Source organism: Dunckerocampus dactyliophorus, chromosome 8 (genome assembly GCF_027744805.1).
Source record: "Dunckerocampus dactyliophorus isolate RoL2022-P2 chromosome 8, RoL_Ddac_1.1, whole genome shotgun sequence".
NCBI classification, from domain to species: Eukaryota; Metazoa; Chordata; class Actinopteri; order Syngnathiformes; family Syngnathidae; genus Dunckerocampus; species Dunckerocampus dactyliophorus.
In genome coordinates, this window is record NC_072826.1 from 32,426,336 (window position 1) to 32,441,914 (window position 15,579).

Sequence of the window (15,579 nt, forward strand, 5' to 3'; positions counted from 1 at the left end):
ATTTCTCCCAGACTCCCTTAGCGGAGCTTGTGACGTCAGCAGATGAGAGCCGATTCCCTCGCCGTCCCGATAACACTTAGTGTAGTTGTTGACATAAAAAAACATTCTTTGCTCCGGCCAATGTTTCTGTTCTGGGCCCTATCTGGCTGGTAACCCTGGTGGGTAAAAGCTGTGGCCAACAGGATTTCTATTTAACCTTTGATAGACCTAAACAGATGTTCATCTACTCCGCTCATTATTTAATGAAGCATTACTTCTATAAACTACTTGTAATCATTCACTAAATTATTGATTAATTGATTCAACAGTTATACAGTATCTATACTGTACTTATTTTACAGCACTCAATAATATTTCAATCAATAAACATCAATGCCAACAGTTATTCTAAAATCTACTTGTAATAATTATTTACCCACTCAGTAAATAATTTTTTTTTCCTACAACAGGAACAGGAAAATTGACAGATGTGTGGATGGGTGATGGTCCGCTCCTTTGCACCTACAGTATAACTGCTGCCATTTTCTGGGAAGACTGAAGATTTTGCAGTGCTCATGGGAATTTTTGTCCATTCATCCAGAGGAGCAATTGTGAGGTCAACTGTGCCTTTATAGTCGTTGCTTTGCAAGGTTATTTCAAGTCAAGGACAACAATATTTATTTACCAGGCATGTTCTACTGTACAGTAGATGTTTTGCTTATCTTTAGTAATGTGTTGTTGTCTCAGGAGGGGTTAGATTTTGATCCCATCTGATTCATGATAATATGTTTTTTGTCAGGGAACATTCAAGTGTTGAATGACCGTGGTCTCACTGACCATCATCACAGCCTTTGACCCCTTTGGGGCGCCGTTCAACATTTGCGCTGCTGGTGGATTTCAAGGGAACGTGCGGGCTTAATCCTTGTTGCAATACTCCTAGCAATGTTATGTAATCAAATATAACAGCAAGTGACAGTCAGCTGGAGTACGCTGTCACTAGCATCCCTGATGAAGGAGCTTGGCGCATATGATGGGCTGCTGACAATCTAAAAATGTCTGACATGCATGGAGAGTTTGGAATTTCAAACTTCAAGGTGCCAGAACCGCTTGCTGCATCACACTACATATGCTGCTTATTAGCAATTCAGCTTTCACATCCCTGCAAATTTGTGGGTTTTAGGACAAAAACTGCATTTAAAGTTTTTTTTTTACCATTTTATTTTTTTCCGCCAGCCACTTTAGAGATAGACACGGTGCTACAGCAGCTAGAAGTGTAGTTGTAGCCCTTGCCTGACGACCAGGCTAAAGGCTAGCTAGCGGCTCCATCACTTCCATCGATCATATTTAGTTACCATTCATTAGTGGCAAGTACCTATGCGTTTTATGTTTTACATGCTTTTAATTTCAAGTGTGTGACACATATTTAGGGCTTAAACCTGAATTGTGCTTCCATGCATTTAGCTTGTTAACTTCCGTCGCCAAGAGCGAACAATGGCAATGGAGACAGGGAAGGTTCTGGAGCTGTACCTAATCTAACAATCGCTTTTATTATGAATGTCAATTGTTCATCAAGGTAGGATTTGGAGGGGGAGGTGTGAGCCAGCATAGCGTAATGTGGCACCTCAATGCCGAAGCATAACCCAGGCTTCATTCACGTGTGAAAAGAATTAATGACAGTCCCATTTGCTATTTGTTGGTGGTTTCTCACCATATCCACCATGTAAAGCAGGTATTTTTCAGAAATAGTCTTGTGGATGTGCTGCAAGATATTTTCCCCAGGTTTAGATTCAGTGACATTTCTGCCAGAATAGGAAGGGGCATTGTGTAGTAACTTACGTGAAAGGTTATGTCAGCTATTGCTTCTGGTGGGCATTTGCAGTACAAAGACCAAGAAGATAGTTTCCATCAACCACCTTATTTAATAGCAACTGTTACTTCAGTTTTTTTTTACAAACATTACAGGTCGGAGAAAATAAAAGTACAAATAATCTTCAAGACCAGTTTGGATTTACATGTGGACAGTCAAGCAGAACATCCAGAACTACAGCAACCAAATTAAATTGCATGTCTGATGTGCTGTTCGAGGACAAGTCTTCCACTGCATGCTAAACTACAAATGTATACATTCACTTGGTCTACAGCTGCTGGATTAAAACTAAATCTCTCTCCCCCCTTATAGATCAGACAAAATGGACACTCCCATAAATGCAGGCTTGTGAAACAAAAACATTGAGTGCTTCAAATTGAAAAAGGGGAGGCAATTAAGTAGAAAATTACAATCTATTTACAAAGAAAACCAAACAAAATTTATACTCTCCCACCCACAATTTTTGGGAGGGGTCTCTGCTCAGCCATGCTTTGCCCTCTGCGAGCCCGCCCCCGGAATCCTCTGCCCTTCAGGAAGCGGCCTGGTACTCCAAAAGTCTCCATGTTTAATTTTTTCTCCTCAGCCCATGTTGTCCTCCTGAGAATGCACACAAACCCTTACTAAGCCATCTTGAAGAAACCAGGACAAAACAAGTAACGACTGCAGCATCACCTGGGCTTCATGTCTGAGGAGACGTTGTCAAAGAAGCCCTTACTCTTGTCGTAGTACTTTTCACCAAGAGTCTCCTCCTCCTGTGTACACTGGCTGTTAGGGGCCACCCCAGAGTTCGCCTTCCCAACTGCAGCAAATTGATCAACATTAGGTTTACCTAAACATCACCAAGTTATCCACATTTGCGATAAACATACCTACAACCTCCTTCGTGAGATCGTCTTTAAACTGAGCATTTGCAGTTTCAAAATCAAAATCGGACTCAAACTTCAAAGTTGTGGACTTGGAGTTTTTTACGAGAAGCTGGCCTCTGCTCCGGTTCCTGGACCTGCGACTTCCTTCTGGAACAAGAGCAAAAACAAATGAATCAGACGGCCAATGTGTGTCATTTAACAATACTTTGTTTCAGAGTATCGGTGCTTTGGCCTTGTGTCTTGTCTGTACTTGGCCGGGATGCTGTTTGACCTAAAAAGAAAATAGGCTCTCAAAGCAAATACGTATGTAAATGGATAGGAACACAGATAGTGACGTACTGTATTGTAGGATGTGAAAAGGACTGTGCGGAACGTGCCAGGGGGCGCCAACATTCAAATATTCTGCAAGCATTACATCCTGCCCTCTACAGTATGCCCTGCATAACACGCACACACATTAGTTCTATTAGCAAATGATAGGGATTTGGCAAGGTTTAGCTACTCAAGTTGCATGTAAAGCCTGTTGTAACAGGAATTGATGACCGCCTGTGCGTGTACACGCCACGGACATGTACGTGAATACCAAGAGCTGTGATTTGTGCCTAATGAAAATAGAGATTTTATGCAGTTTAGTTTGTAATTGTGGAAAAACATACGAGCTTTCAAAAAACTGATTTGGAGCCAGTTGCATACAGACACTTGAAGTCATGAAATCTTACTCGTGGGTACATTTTCTTTCTGAACCTGGGAACCAGACTGTCGGGATGGACGAACAGCCTGTTTGACCTGCGGCTGGGTCGAGGATTTTCCGTTTTTCTGAGCATTGCTGGCCGACGGTACAGTCTGAACAGCTTGTTCAACCATGGGAGCTCTTCTGATGGGGATACCATGGAATCCTGGAACTGTGAGAAGACAAATTGTGGGAAGGACACACATACACACACTGGTAAGCACACAGAGGCTGAACAAGCTGTACCTAGACCCAGGGCTGCACTGTACTGCTGGTTGAGTAGAGAGCTGGCTGCCAGCTGATTGTAAGTGTAATTGTAATCTCTGTAGGAGCTCCAGCGTGGGTGATATCCACCGCAGGAGCTGCTGAGAGAGGACTTAAACAGCAAAAAGTGTAGCAATTTCTTCAGTTCAACCACAACAAAGAAACAAAGCCAAACACACACCTGTACTATAGCAGGGTCTCGAGGGAGCCCATGGTGTGGCTTTGCTGGCTCAGACACAGTGATGTCCTTTATGTCACTTCCCCGGAATATTATGTATTCATACATTTCATCTTTGGGTGGCACTGGGCTGTCAGTGTGACGGTCCTCTGTCCCATATGCCTTAACTGGTTAAAATGAAATGTACAACCAGAGGATTGCAGTGACTGGAACAGGATACAATTTAAGACGCAGCATGCAAACTTACCTTTGGCTAAAGCAACAGTGGACCTATCGGTGTCCACAGAGGACAATATACCTTCATAACGAATCTGTGCTTTCGATATCAAACTTATTTTGCTGCCAATGTAAGGAGTTCCACCTCTGGCACTCATGCTTCCAGTAGTTTAAGCAAACAAAGACCGAAAGAGGTAGCCGGACTTCTCATCAGAAATTTATCAGCAGCAACGTGCACTATTAAACGCACCTGTGTGATTTATAAGAGCGACAGTGACGTCACTCGGACGGGGGTTAGTTTCTTTCAACATCGCACCCCGATGTGTCGATAAGCGGGACAGCTGAGCGAAATAGAGAACATCCAACCTTTGTTTCAAAACTAAATAAATACAGCTTATAAGGCGCGACAGGCAGTTAAGATACTCTATGAGCAAACACTATGGGCAGCACACGTATCGATAACAACTGTCCTTACTTTTTAAGGAAGTGATGCGCATTGTTGTGATTAATTCCCTCACATTTAAGTCACACAACAGGGATACTGTACTGTGACGCTTTATGACGTTATTTTCTCAACAGCCTAATTTCAAACAGGCGTGGATTCTCGATAAAATGCACAACCATCAGTTTACGTTTATCGTGCACAAGAAATGTCTTCGGTTATGTAGTTTGGTGTGGCACACACGCGCACACTCGAGACTGACAGCCGTGTTTCCTCTGCAGGGCGGGTGTGACGCCCACTCCGCCTCTTCACAACAGCAACTTCACTTTTTGCAACAGCAGTGCAGCCATCTTTGCACCGCGACCTTATCGTGCTTTTAATCCGGACAAGGGAGCGTTCATCTTCTGTAAAACATAGTGACAACTTACTAAGTGTCACAGTGAGCAATTGTAAATGTGGAGCAGGCGGTCTACGACGCATTATTTGACGAAAACGCTCGGAACGCAACAGCGGTGTTTACAGCCGGTAGCAAATCCTCTGGAATTACAGTTGAAGCTATTAGGACCGCCTTATACACTGCGGAACAACCAATCACAGCAACAGACAATTGCCCCAGCCAAGGATGCCTAGTCTTGTAGCGCATGCGCAAATCACTTGGTGAGTACCTCCAGAGTAGTCACTTCTCGCTAGCTCGCGGGAGAGTAAAGATGGCGGCTGTCCCTCGTCTGCTGGATGATCTTAAATTACATACAGAGGTGAATAAAGCCGTAGTTTGTCATGTTGTACGCTTTGTAGACTCACCATTGCTGTTGTCGTCTCACAATAAACACTGGGGAAGGCAGGAGAAACTTTGTTATTACATTATTAAGCGGTGAAACATTCAGCTGGGACTTGGTCAGGAAGGTAGCTAGACAGGTACGCTGTAACGCCTAACACTTTGTTGCTTTCCTTGTGCAGGAAGGAACGAGCTGACAGGGGGATGAGTAGATGTATCAAAGCGTAGCCCCGTCACTTTCTTCCTTGTAAAGTTAAGTGAATGGGGTCTCTACATAACGACGCCGCCATGGTTAGTCGACGGACTTTACCACGGGACACAACGCTGACAAAACACTCATTATCAGGGTTGCTGTGACTTATCTCCCTCACTCGTTAAGAGGAAGTGGGCGCAGACTCTGCGCGGACTTTTCGACCACCAAGTATGAACTGTGACAGTTCAGGAAGCGCTGTTCCTCCTGCGGGGACGACAGCGACAAGTTGTAGCAGCAGCAGCAGCTGCCCCATGACATCTGTCACAACTGTCAGTAGCGCTGGACCCCTTTTGTCCAAGGGGCCGAACACTGCCATCATGGCCCCCACTGTCAACCAGACTCCTCTCCCCCTCTCGCAGGGCGTTATCACCTCAACTCCAACGGTGACAGGAGCCACCGTGACTCTCGTTCGGCCTCCTACGCACACCGTGCAATCGGGTCCAACTTTAAATGGGAACAATGACGAGAAACCCTTGGTGGTTGCCAAGACAACTAGCCAGACAGGTACTCAGTCGTTCAACTCGGTGGCGCGCATGATCAAGGAAGAGCCCGCCACCACACAGGCTCCACAGCAGCAGGCCGTCACTTCTGATGCCCCTAGAGCTGCTGGTTCAGGTGGGATACAAACATTTCAGCAACAGATACTGTCGCCCAGGCTCCCTCTGGCATCCACGGGTCAACCTAGTATACATAACATCCAACTGCCCCCCGGTGAGTGTCCCATGCATATTTTGCACACTCTACTCACACAAATTCCAGGATGAGTCTAATATGCACTTTAACCTGTAGGCGAACTTACTTTGACTTTCTCTAAACCTTTCAGTACTCATGTCTAACTTTTCAGTACTTTTTTGTTTCAGTACTGTTAGTTTGTTCTGTAGCAAGGAACTGAGTAGCGACACTCACAAATACATACCATAGCAATACATTTCCTGCTGTTCGCATCACGAGACCAAGACAGCGCCTAATAATTGATCACCTCACTATTGTGAGGCTCGAACAGTAGAGGGGGATGGCCACGGAACTTAGTGTCATCAGCAGGTCGCAGCAGAGATACAGGGAGACTGTTCCATTTATCTGTGAAAATGAAAACATTCAGATGTCACATTTGATCTTCAGCTGCTTGCTGTGCAAAAAGAGCTGAAGCATAGAACAGTTGGACATGTACCAGCAAAAGTTGAGAGAAGGTTTAAGTTAAGTTGACCTGTAAAACATTATGGGGCATCTTAGGTTCATCCTCAAATTTCACCCAAAAGCCGAACATCCCTAACTTTTTGTAAGTAGTGTATAATTCCTTATGAGACAAAATTAAATTGATTTGCCAAATGAACTTCACAGCGTATAGGTTCCTCTTGAATTTAGTAAGTCCTGTCTTCATACATTCTCTAACATGCTGCAGGGATGGTGCTTGTACGCAGTGAGAGTGGCCAGTTGTTGATGATTCCGCAGCAGGCTCTGGCCCAGATGCAGGCACAGGCTCAAGGATGCATGGCGCCCCGGACTGCTACACCAACAAACATGTCTCCAGGCCAGGTGATATTTTACACCAGGAGAGTCCATAGGGCCATTTGTGCCTTAAAGCTCAATTTGGCATATTAAATAGATTTGTATGTGTTACTTATTTGGTAAACCTTTATCTAATGACATGTAATATAAGAGCGATGTCAACTATTTTTGAATATAATATTGCACAGTTGTTATTGATATATTGATCCTGATCAATTTTGATATTTATTGATCTATAGAGTGTTATTCCTTCATCACATCGTTAATATTGTGGTTGTAGTATCCAGTTTTGTAGAAATGTACTGCATCATGCTGACCAGTGTCTCTTATTATGGCTCCCATAGAATGACCAAAATATGACAAAGACGTCTTCATACAGCACATTTCCACACCACTGTCAACGCTAACCACAAAAATGCTACATTATTGTTAAATCAATATTATCATTGTCTTTGTCAAGGCGTAGTTTTTGCTAAAACTCACGTAATGGATCTAATTGGGTTGTGCAGATGTACTTAAGTTTCGGTGGCCAGTGAGAGCATGCTTTGATGGGGAAGTTTTTAGTGTAAAATGTTTCTATTTCTGCCTTTTAATAGGCTCCTGGAAATCCCATCATCAGCAGACAAACAGCTCCCACCACCATTATCCGGCAGGGCTGTCCTACTCCGACAACACTGCCCGCCACCACCACTCTTCATAGACCTCTTAGCCTTCAGGTAAGCTCATGTGAATGTTCCAGTGCCCCGTAGGCTTATTTAGTGGTCCTGGAATTTCATCACAAAATGTAAATATTTGTCGCATCTATCAACCTAAATCAAGTTTTTTTTGTGGTGTATACAGCACTAGTTAATGTGTAACAGTGTCCCTATGCTATCACGTTAGCAAATACTGTATAGTGCGTGCAATTTTCTTCCTTATAAAGTCATGGAATGTTATGGTCATGCAAAAGCCTGCATGCGTTTGACATACTTGTTTATGTCTTCTGATAAAGACATTAGAAGATGATGAAAATTGATTAAGTAAACAAATAAGGGACAGCACTGCTGTGGTTATACAGTAAGTTTGGATACCCTATTTTTCCAAAATGACACAAGTCGATATGACGATTATGATCATTCCTGCTCTCTCCCTCTCTTTACTGCAGAGTTCAGTGGGGACGGCAGTACCCGGAATAACCCAGAGGATTCAAAAAGCTGGGAACACAGTTACATCAGTTACAATGAGTAAAGTGAGTCATGTGTCTGGCAAATGGAAATACATCACATGTATGTTGTGCGATGTCTCACAAATGTGTCTTTCTGCAAAACAAAGTCAAACAGAATCTAAATGCGTCCTTTACTCCTATCAGGAGACAATGGAGAATGTGAACAAATGTAGGAACTTCTTGTCTACACTGATCAAGCTGACTTGCACTGGCAAGCGGTCAACTGAGGCTGCAGCCAGTGTGAAACAGCTGGTTAAAGACCTGCTGGTGAGTGACAAGCCCACTAGGAGCTGTTTACGGTATTAACATGTCATTGTTCTGTGCGGTAATTTGTCTTTGTCGTTATGTTTGGTCAGGAGAATAAACTGGAAGCTGAGGAATTCACCAGCAGACTATATAAAGAGCTTAACTCCTCACCACAACCTTACCTCGTGCCTTTCCTTGAGGTACGCATCTGTCTTCATTGTCAGCAAATGTCCATACATTTTCTAGAACTAGATTTGGGGGATTGTAGGTAGCAATGTTTGCCCATTTGTCTGCAGAAAAATCTTCCTGCCTTGAGGCAACTTACCCCCGACTCAGCTGCCTTCATCCAGCAGAGTCAGCTTCCCCAGCCAGCATCTGGTCCTGTCTTGTCCACCTCACCAAGCCCCACCACAGTGGTCCTGAGCAGCCATGCTCCTCGGCTCACGGCTCAAGTCAACAGACCACAGCTTCAGACAAATGTTAGCAAGTCCAGACAGACTCCGTCACTTGTAAATATCTGCCACATGATATAAACTTAATTGTGCAATGACTTTTGAAGTCATCGTAATCCTAACCCTCTGTAGGTTCTCCAGCCTCAGCATCAGAGAGCAATGCTGAGATCTCAGGTCCCCTTAGCAGTGTCCTCCACGGTGAATCTCAGGAATCAGGTCCCTGGTCGCATCGTGCTGGGACAGCCACAGGTCCAGCTTAAAGAGCTGCAGCAATGTAAGGACATTGAAGTCACCTCTTGCCGAGTGTGTATATGCGTTTCCTCCATCAAGTAGCTTCTGTTGTTGATGGAGACTGTCTGCTCTGTCTCTGCAGTTCCTGTGACATCAGAGGGGTCACCTGTTTGTAGGCAAAGCTCGGCTGCAGTCCTGGCTCTAGCTCAAAAGAACAGGCTAAAAGAAGCAGGCAGTACTTTCAAGTATGAGTGTCTTGCAATTTCATCAAAGAAATGCAGGTTGATTGAATAATGGTACTTCAGGTTATTGTTGTCGTTGGCAGCGCTCCAGATATTCAAACAAATCAAAATGATATTATAATAGCACATCAAATGTCACACATCCAAAATAAACGGTTGCTTACTTTTATATCATAGGAAAAATAAACATTTTCCCCCATAATTACATGTCTAAGATATCTTAACGCTTCTCTGCTTTATTTAAACAAAAGAATTAAAGCGAAGTGGTACCAAAGGGGTACCAAAATTCAGCGGAACCTGAGATTCCCTTTCAAATGCACAAGCTGAACAAAACAAAATACGTATGAATAAAAGAAATCTAATCATGCAGCAGCACACTGATTCTTGTAAAAAAAACATCAATACCAGAACTCTTCAGTTGAAATTGAGTAAGTTCCGTTTAGGCAGTTCTTTTCACAGCAAAGGTCCAAACCTTATTTTGCCTTAAATTGCATCAACTAGACAAGCTTGTATGAATATCAAATTTAATGAAAGCCTGCACATCACCCTGCAGCACAAAATTATTTTGGCACCTAAATTACATTTAAGAGAAAACAGGACCAAATTTCACATAATAAAAAGTTTGACTGTACTGACAATGAATGAACACAAGAGGCTTATTTTTAGGTTAAATAAAACTGCACCGCTTTCTCTGAAAAAATATTTTCCAAAAATGTGTCTCTCTTAACAGAAAAGGTGCAGCAGTACGTCCTCCTATTAAAGTTTCACATTTTCTTCTTATTGTTGTAACTGACATTGCCTCTTTTTGTTTACCTTTGTTTACTCCTTCACATCTGTCCCGTCAGTGAAAGATGTTTTATTTTGCTCCAATATGCATCCAATCCTTTTTTTTTTTTTTTTATATGCATCCAATCCTAAGTGAACACTCATTTCACTTTGCTGTAAAGTCATGTGTTATGACACTCGTAGATTTTTTTTATACTGGCCTCCGTAATGGTCCGCACTCTCACATCAGACTTTGGTGGTTACTTGCCCTCGAATTACCTGGGTTTGTCAGGTTGTCGCCTCACATTTCCGCTTTTGACCAGCGCTACAGTTTCAGAGGGTATGAGACTCAGTGCTTTGGCACTGGATTCTGGAAGAATGAGCATATATCCCTCCGTCCTTTTCACTTTTAAATGTTGGCTTTTCTCCATCAACTGTTCTTTTGAGAAAACCATTGCTCTCATTGGCTTGGCAAGTAAACAAACCATTTTATTGGCTCATTTTGAGTGACGTCACTGCAGTTGCTGTTATTTAACCGTAATAACTGAAGCAATTACGCCCCCACACTGTCGCTGTGATCGGTCTGCGAGCATGGTTACATGTTAGTATACTTCCCATTTACTTCCACTGGTCTCGGGTCCGTAAAGGACCAACACTGGTTCCGGATCCGGACCGACGTCCGCCATGTGGTGATGGCTGATCTATACAGTTCATATGTGGTGATGATCAGTTCAAAAGCAGGAAACATCTGCTGCAAATGTACTGAAACCATTGAGGCATCAACTCATGGGAGAATGTCACGGTGGTGGTTCGATATTTACAACCCACTTTCTTTCTTGATCTAACGTGTGTGTTGTTGAAGCATCAGGGTTTTTCCAACCTGGAAGATGTGGACGTGCATTCGTCAGTCTGCATGTGTTTTCACAGAGATGACGATGACATCAATGATGTAGCCTCCATGGCTGGAGTAAATCTATCTGAGGAAAGTGCCAACATCCTAGCAACCAATTCAGGACTTGTGGGAGTAGTGACACATTCCTGTAAGGATGAGGCTTTTATTTCCTGTGCCCTGTTGCAGAGGAGAATGCTGGAGATTGGTGAGATATTGATGTGCTCATACTAATATGTTCCTAATGATGTTCAGAGTGTAATGTAACTGTTTCCGCTCCAGGTCGCGGGTTTGGAGTGACAGATTTCAGTGCAGAGGTGATCAATTTTGTCTCACACGCTACTCAGCAGCGACTGCGTGATCTGGTGGAAAGGGTTTCACTTGTGGCCCAGCAGAAAAACTGCAATTTCAAGGTTTGTTCATAGCTTCATTGCATTCATAGTTGGTCCCTGCTCCCCTATGAATTTTTTGAATTGGCGTTATGTTGCCATCACATTATTACAGTTGTGAAACATTGAAGTTCTTGTTCAAACGAAACATTTTTATTCATGTTTTTTTTTATATTTATTTTTTTTTTTACATATGGTATTCTAACTGGGCTAGCCGGTGGCAGTGTGGTTAGCACATCTGCCTTACAGTCCTGGGTTGTAATCCTTTGGGTTTAGAGTATTTCTTTGCTCCGGTTTCCTCCCACATTCAAACATGCATTTTAGGACAACTGGAGACTCTAAATTGCCCATCAATGTGAGTGTGAATGGTTGTTTGTCTATACGTGCACTGTGATTGATCGGTGACCAATCTAAGGTACCGTACCAAAACTGGGTATCATATTGGCACCAGTGTCGATAAAGGGTAGTAACCAGACCGAAAAACTAAGTAGCTATTGGTGCCTCATTTTGGTGCTTAATTACGGCAGACTCAGCCACCTGCTTGAAGGTGATACTATTGTGATTGTAAGTAATGTGGTGTCCGACAGAGACATACAGTCTGACATCTTTTTAAACTTTATTGGCAACCTTAAGACAGCAGTGCGCAGTTCCAAACTCACACACACACTTCTCTGTCGCTGTCCACACCAGCAACACAACACTTCCTCGTTATTCATCAGTCACGCTCATGACAAAGTGCATTCACAAACACCGGAATTCTAAACATCAACATTACAACACAAGCGTGTCGTTACACCAGTGGTTCGCAATTATTTTTTTGTCATGCCACACTCTGGGGGACAGAAATGTTTTCACGCCCCCTCAATTTGAAATACGATTGAGAAACTGATATGTGGTTTGTTTATCTGTAATGTCCAGACTGAATTCGAAACGGAAATCAGGAAAATGCAACACAATGGAAAGCGGTAAAGCACACAGGCGTATTCAAGAGTCAAATTGCATGTTGAGTACGACAAATTTGTACGTGTTGGCAGGTCTGCACGAACACTGAAAGGTATTCCCTGCCCTTACGCCCCCCTGACAGTTCACCGTGCCCCCACTATTTGAGAATCACTGCGTTACACTAACTTAATTTTGCTCAATTCATGCACGACTCTTGCATGGCAAATTAACTGACGTCGCCACAATTGTATATCATTTATCAACTTCTTCTTGAATTGTGTGGGTTTTATGCACATTTCCTATGCTCTCTATTGTTGCTTGTTTTACTGCGATCATTTTTATTTTTTTACTTTTATTTTTTTACTATTCTGTTCAACTTGCATATCCCAAAATACCATAAAGATAAAAAGACACGACATTTGGATAACATTTGTATGTTTTAATATATTTTTTTAAATATCAGTTATTCCTGTCACAATAATGGACAAACCGATTTATCGAACGATAAAAAAACAGGTGGATAATTATGAGCCCCGGATAAATGGACATGTACGCGTATGCGCGTCTGCTCCATGTGTTGGAGTCTCTGTGGTGACAAGAGGGTTCACTCTGCACGTGTCTGCGCATTGGCTCTATATGAACGAACACAGAAGAGAGTGAGCATCATCTCATTTATTTAGCCTCTTCGTCCCAGTAGTGGAGGCGGGGGCTACGGATCACTGATCTGTATTATATATCTGGATAGCTCATTGGCGATGACTTGTGAAGGCAAACGGCCACCATATTGCTACTCGCAAGAAACACTTCTCGACAAGCTTTTGCATTCGTGGTGAACTTATTTTATTAATTCGGATTGGACACAAATTTTGACTTAAGATGCCTGCATGTGCAGCTATTAACTGCCGAAATCGCCAGTTCAAAGGCTGTGGACGAACATTTCACGTGTAGGTATGATTGAAATGTAGATTTATGATTGATCATTTAAGGGTTTTGCACTGTCCATCTCTCAGATATTTTCGATCGTGTAAAATTCCTCTGATTAAATGTATGTCCAGAATTGATACATTTATATAGCTCTATAATAGCTAAGAGGAAATGTACGTACTTGTATTTTCACAACCATAAAGCGCATCTCAGTTACAGGTGCTATTTTTGTATGTAACACATATACAAGGTGCACCGTACTATTGGGCACAGGTATGCATGCTAAAACAAACAGTGACGCTCAGAAGTCAGTGAGGGAGCGACAACGCTTTAATTCTTTAGATAGATTAAGAGCATCATTCAGTTTATCAGAGCCACTTGAAATCAGAATGGTCATCACTCAACATAACAGTCTCAGTCATGGTGCACAACTAAAAATATCACAAAGCAACGCAAAAACAGGCAAGACACTACTGCTACTTTTGCAGAACAATAACTAACAACTATGTATCAAGGGAAAGGCTTCTTGAGACGTCATCTGTACTTCTGTGAAGAAGGTGTCGGACGTTTCGCTCCTCATCCGAAGAGCTTCGTCAGCGAACTAACAAGTGCTGGTAGCCTAGGCCTTAAATACAGTAAGAGTGGGCGGAATTGGTGTGCCAACACCCTCCTCCTATTGGTTCCTTACACTAAGACTGGGCGGAGTAGTGGTCTAATCCTCTCCTGCCATTAGCACCTCCGATCAAAGGGAAGTGTAGCTCCCTGTAGTTGGGTATGAACGACACCTTCTTCACAGAAGTACAGATGACGTCTCAAGAAGCCTTTCCCTCGATGGACAACTCCTGTACGACTGAGAGCCTACACAGACGTAACAACTATGTAGCTCAAACATGTAACTTTAAGAGCATGTGCACCAAAACACTACCGAAAAGCACGCTGGGGAACAGGAAGTGCTCCCAGCGACGCTACAATACGCTAGCATGCATGCTATTGTATGTTTTTAAAAAGCCAGCGAGAGTAAAACTGAGTTGGGTTGTACTTTATTGAAGTATTTACCAATGTACTCACGTTATTTTTGATCAATCGTCATCCACAAATCCATCAAAGTCCTCATCTCCTATATCCCAAATGAACAGAGGGGCAAGTTCTCCATGAAACACGCCAGGTTCCCTGTCGTCATTGTCAGTCAGTCTCGTTGCCGTGCGGCGCCTCAGAAATGATGCTGGCTTTTGTGAAAGCTCCAACAACAGTGCATCAGACACGTTAGCCCAAGCATCCACAATCCATTAGTGAAGCTGTGTTCGCTAGCTGTCATCCATCTCTCCCACGCCGCTCGCAACTTCACTTTAAACGCCGTGTTTACATCCATTCACAAATTGTGGCGAAAGTCGTACGGCACTACTTCTCAGTGTTAGTGAAGTTGTGTTCGCTAGCTGTCATCCATCGCTCTCACACTGCTCGCGACTTCAATTTAAACGCCGTGTTTACACCGATGTCCAGTGGTTGGAGTTCCCTCGTCAAGCCTCCCGGAATGATGTTTAGCTCCAAGTTCATTTGCTTCATTTGTGGTGACGCGTGTGAAAAAAACATCCAATCTCTTTCCGTACACATCACTCAGTCATTTTCTCATCGTCCTCCCAGCCCCTTTGTTCCGGCTGGAAACTTTTCTTTAGGCGGAGTCAGCGTCTACCGCAGGTAGCACTTTCTGTCCATTACCATGGCAACCAAGCACAACAGTAAAAGACGACTTCTCGTGTCCCGTTGTGTGTATTGCTGTATTGCTTCTCTACAGTGTGTTTCAGCAGGATGTGGAAAGTGAGTGGCACGTCGTCCATGTTGGTGATGTAGTAGTAGTTAGGGTTAGGGTTAGGGTTAGATAGATGGCGCCATTTCATAAAATATACTTATCTAACTACTGGGGCGTGCCTTTAGCGTCCTCAGTCACGTCCACGTCCCTTTCCTCTTTACAAGAAGCGTGTCGGCAGGAGACGCTCACAGTCGAGCGGAGGGCTCATAAAAGTCACACAGCAACACTTGCATATTTTGGAACTTGGTACACACACATGGCGTTGCGCATTATAAGGTATTTTTTTTAAGGGAGGAAGGTTGCCTTACTTGAAGGAATGGGAGAATCTCAGTGCTTCCATGATGCTTACCAGGCATTGTATACAGTGCAGTTAGCAAGCCCGTTTGCATACAATTGACCCGGCATGACCCTT

At 43.3% G+C, this 15,579-nt stretch overlaps 2 protein-coding genes across 23 annotated transcripts in view; one reads left to right on the top strand and one right to left on the bottom strand.

Annotated features, from left to right (window-relative positions):
• Positions 1–1,888: 1,888 nt before the first annotated feature.
• Positions 1,889–5,654, bottom strand: LOC129185836 (protein LSM14 homolog B-like). Of its 3 annotated transcripts, XM_054783360.1 has the most exons (7): positions 4,132–5,650; positions 3,888–4,051; positions 3,689–3,818; positions 3,432–3,614; positions 2,716–2,859; positions 2,519–2,645; positions 1,889–2,443 (listed from the first exon to the last, which is right to left on the bottom strand). In XM_054783360.1, the coding sequence occupies exons 1-7, from the start codon at positions 4,256–4,258 to the stop codon at positions 2,287–2,289; spliced, it is 1,032 nt and encodes a 343-aa protein (XP_054639335.1). In that variant the 5' UTR covers positions 4,259–5,650; the 3' UTR covers positions 1,889–2,286. The 3 variants fall into 3 exon arrangements, with proteins under 3 accessions (XP_054639335.1, XP_054639334.1, XP_054639331.1); XM_054783359.1 differs by having other exon boundaries at positions 2,716–2,856; positions 3,689–4,051; positions 4,132–5,654; XM_054783356.1 differs by having other exon boundaries at positions 3,689–4,051; positions 4,132–5,651.
• The window catches only part of LOC129185833 (transcription initiation factor TFIID subunit 4-like), a 30,967-nt gene continuing 20,226 nt past the window's right edge, over positions 4,839–15,579 (top strand). For 16 of the 20 annotated variants that reach the window (XM_054783348.1, XM_054783333.1, XM_054783338.1 and 13 more), the window contains exons 1-12: positions 4,840–5,297; positions 5,500–6,281; positions 6,970–7,103; positions 7,673–7,792; positions 8,221–8,304; positions 8,425–8,547; positions 8,637–8,726; positions 8,823–9,035; positions 9,111–9,252; positions 9,352–9,454; positions 11,144–11,313; positions 11,388–11,518. In XM_054783348.1, the coding sequence (XP_054639323.1) occupies positions 5,741–6,281; positions 6,970–7,103; positions 7,673–7,792; positions 8,221–8,304; positions 8,425–8,547; positions 8,637–8,726; positions 8,823–9,035; positions 9,111–9,252; positions 9,352–9,454; positions 11,144–11,313; positions 11,388–11,518 (1,851 nt within the window). In that variant the 5' untranslated portion in view covers positions 4,840–5,297; positions 5,500–5,740. Of the gene's footprint in view, positions 5,298–5,499; positions 6,282–6,969; positions 7,104–7,672; positions 7,793–8,220; positions 8,305–8,424; positions 8,548–8,636; positions 8,727–8,822; positions 9,036–9,110; positions 9,253–9,351; positions 9,455–11,143; positions 11,314–11,387; positions 11,519–15,579 lie in introns of all 20 variants that reach the window. The other 4 variants (XM_054783353.1, XM_054783351.1, XM_054783345.1 and 1 more) reach the window with 4 other exon arrangements.

Excerpts from the sequence above, each read along its gene's own strand:
- LOC129185836 (XM_054783356.1), bottom strand. The coding sequence starts at position 4,258 with ATGAGTGCCAGAGGTGGAACTCCTTACATTGGCAGCAAAATAAGTTTG. Across the intron at positions 3,615-3,688 it reads CAGTGCAGCCCTGGGTCTAG|TTCCAGGATTCCATGGTATC; the intron begins GTACAGCTTGTT and ends GTCTTCTCACAG. Across the intron at positions 2,860-3,431 it reads GAAAGAAAATGTACCCACGA|AAGGAAGTCGCAGGTCCAGG; the intron begins GTAAGATTTCAT and ends CTCTTGTTCCAG.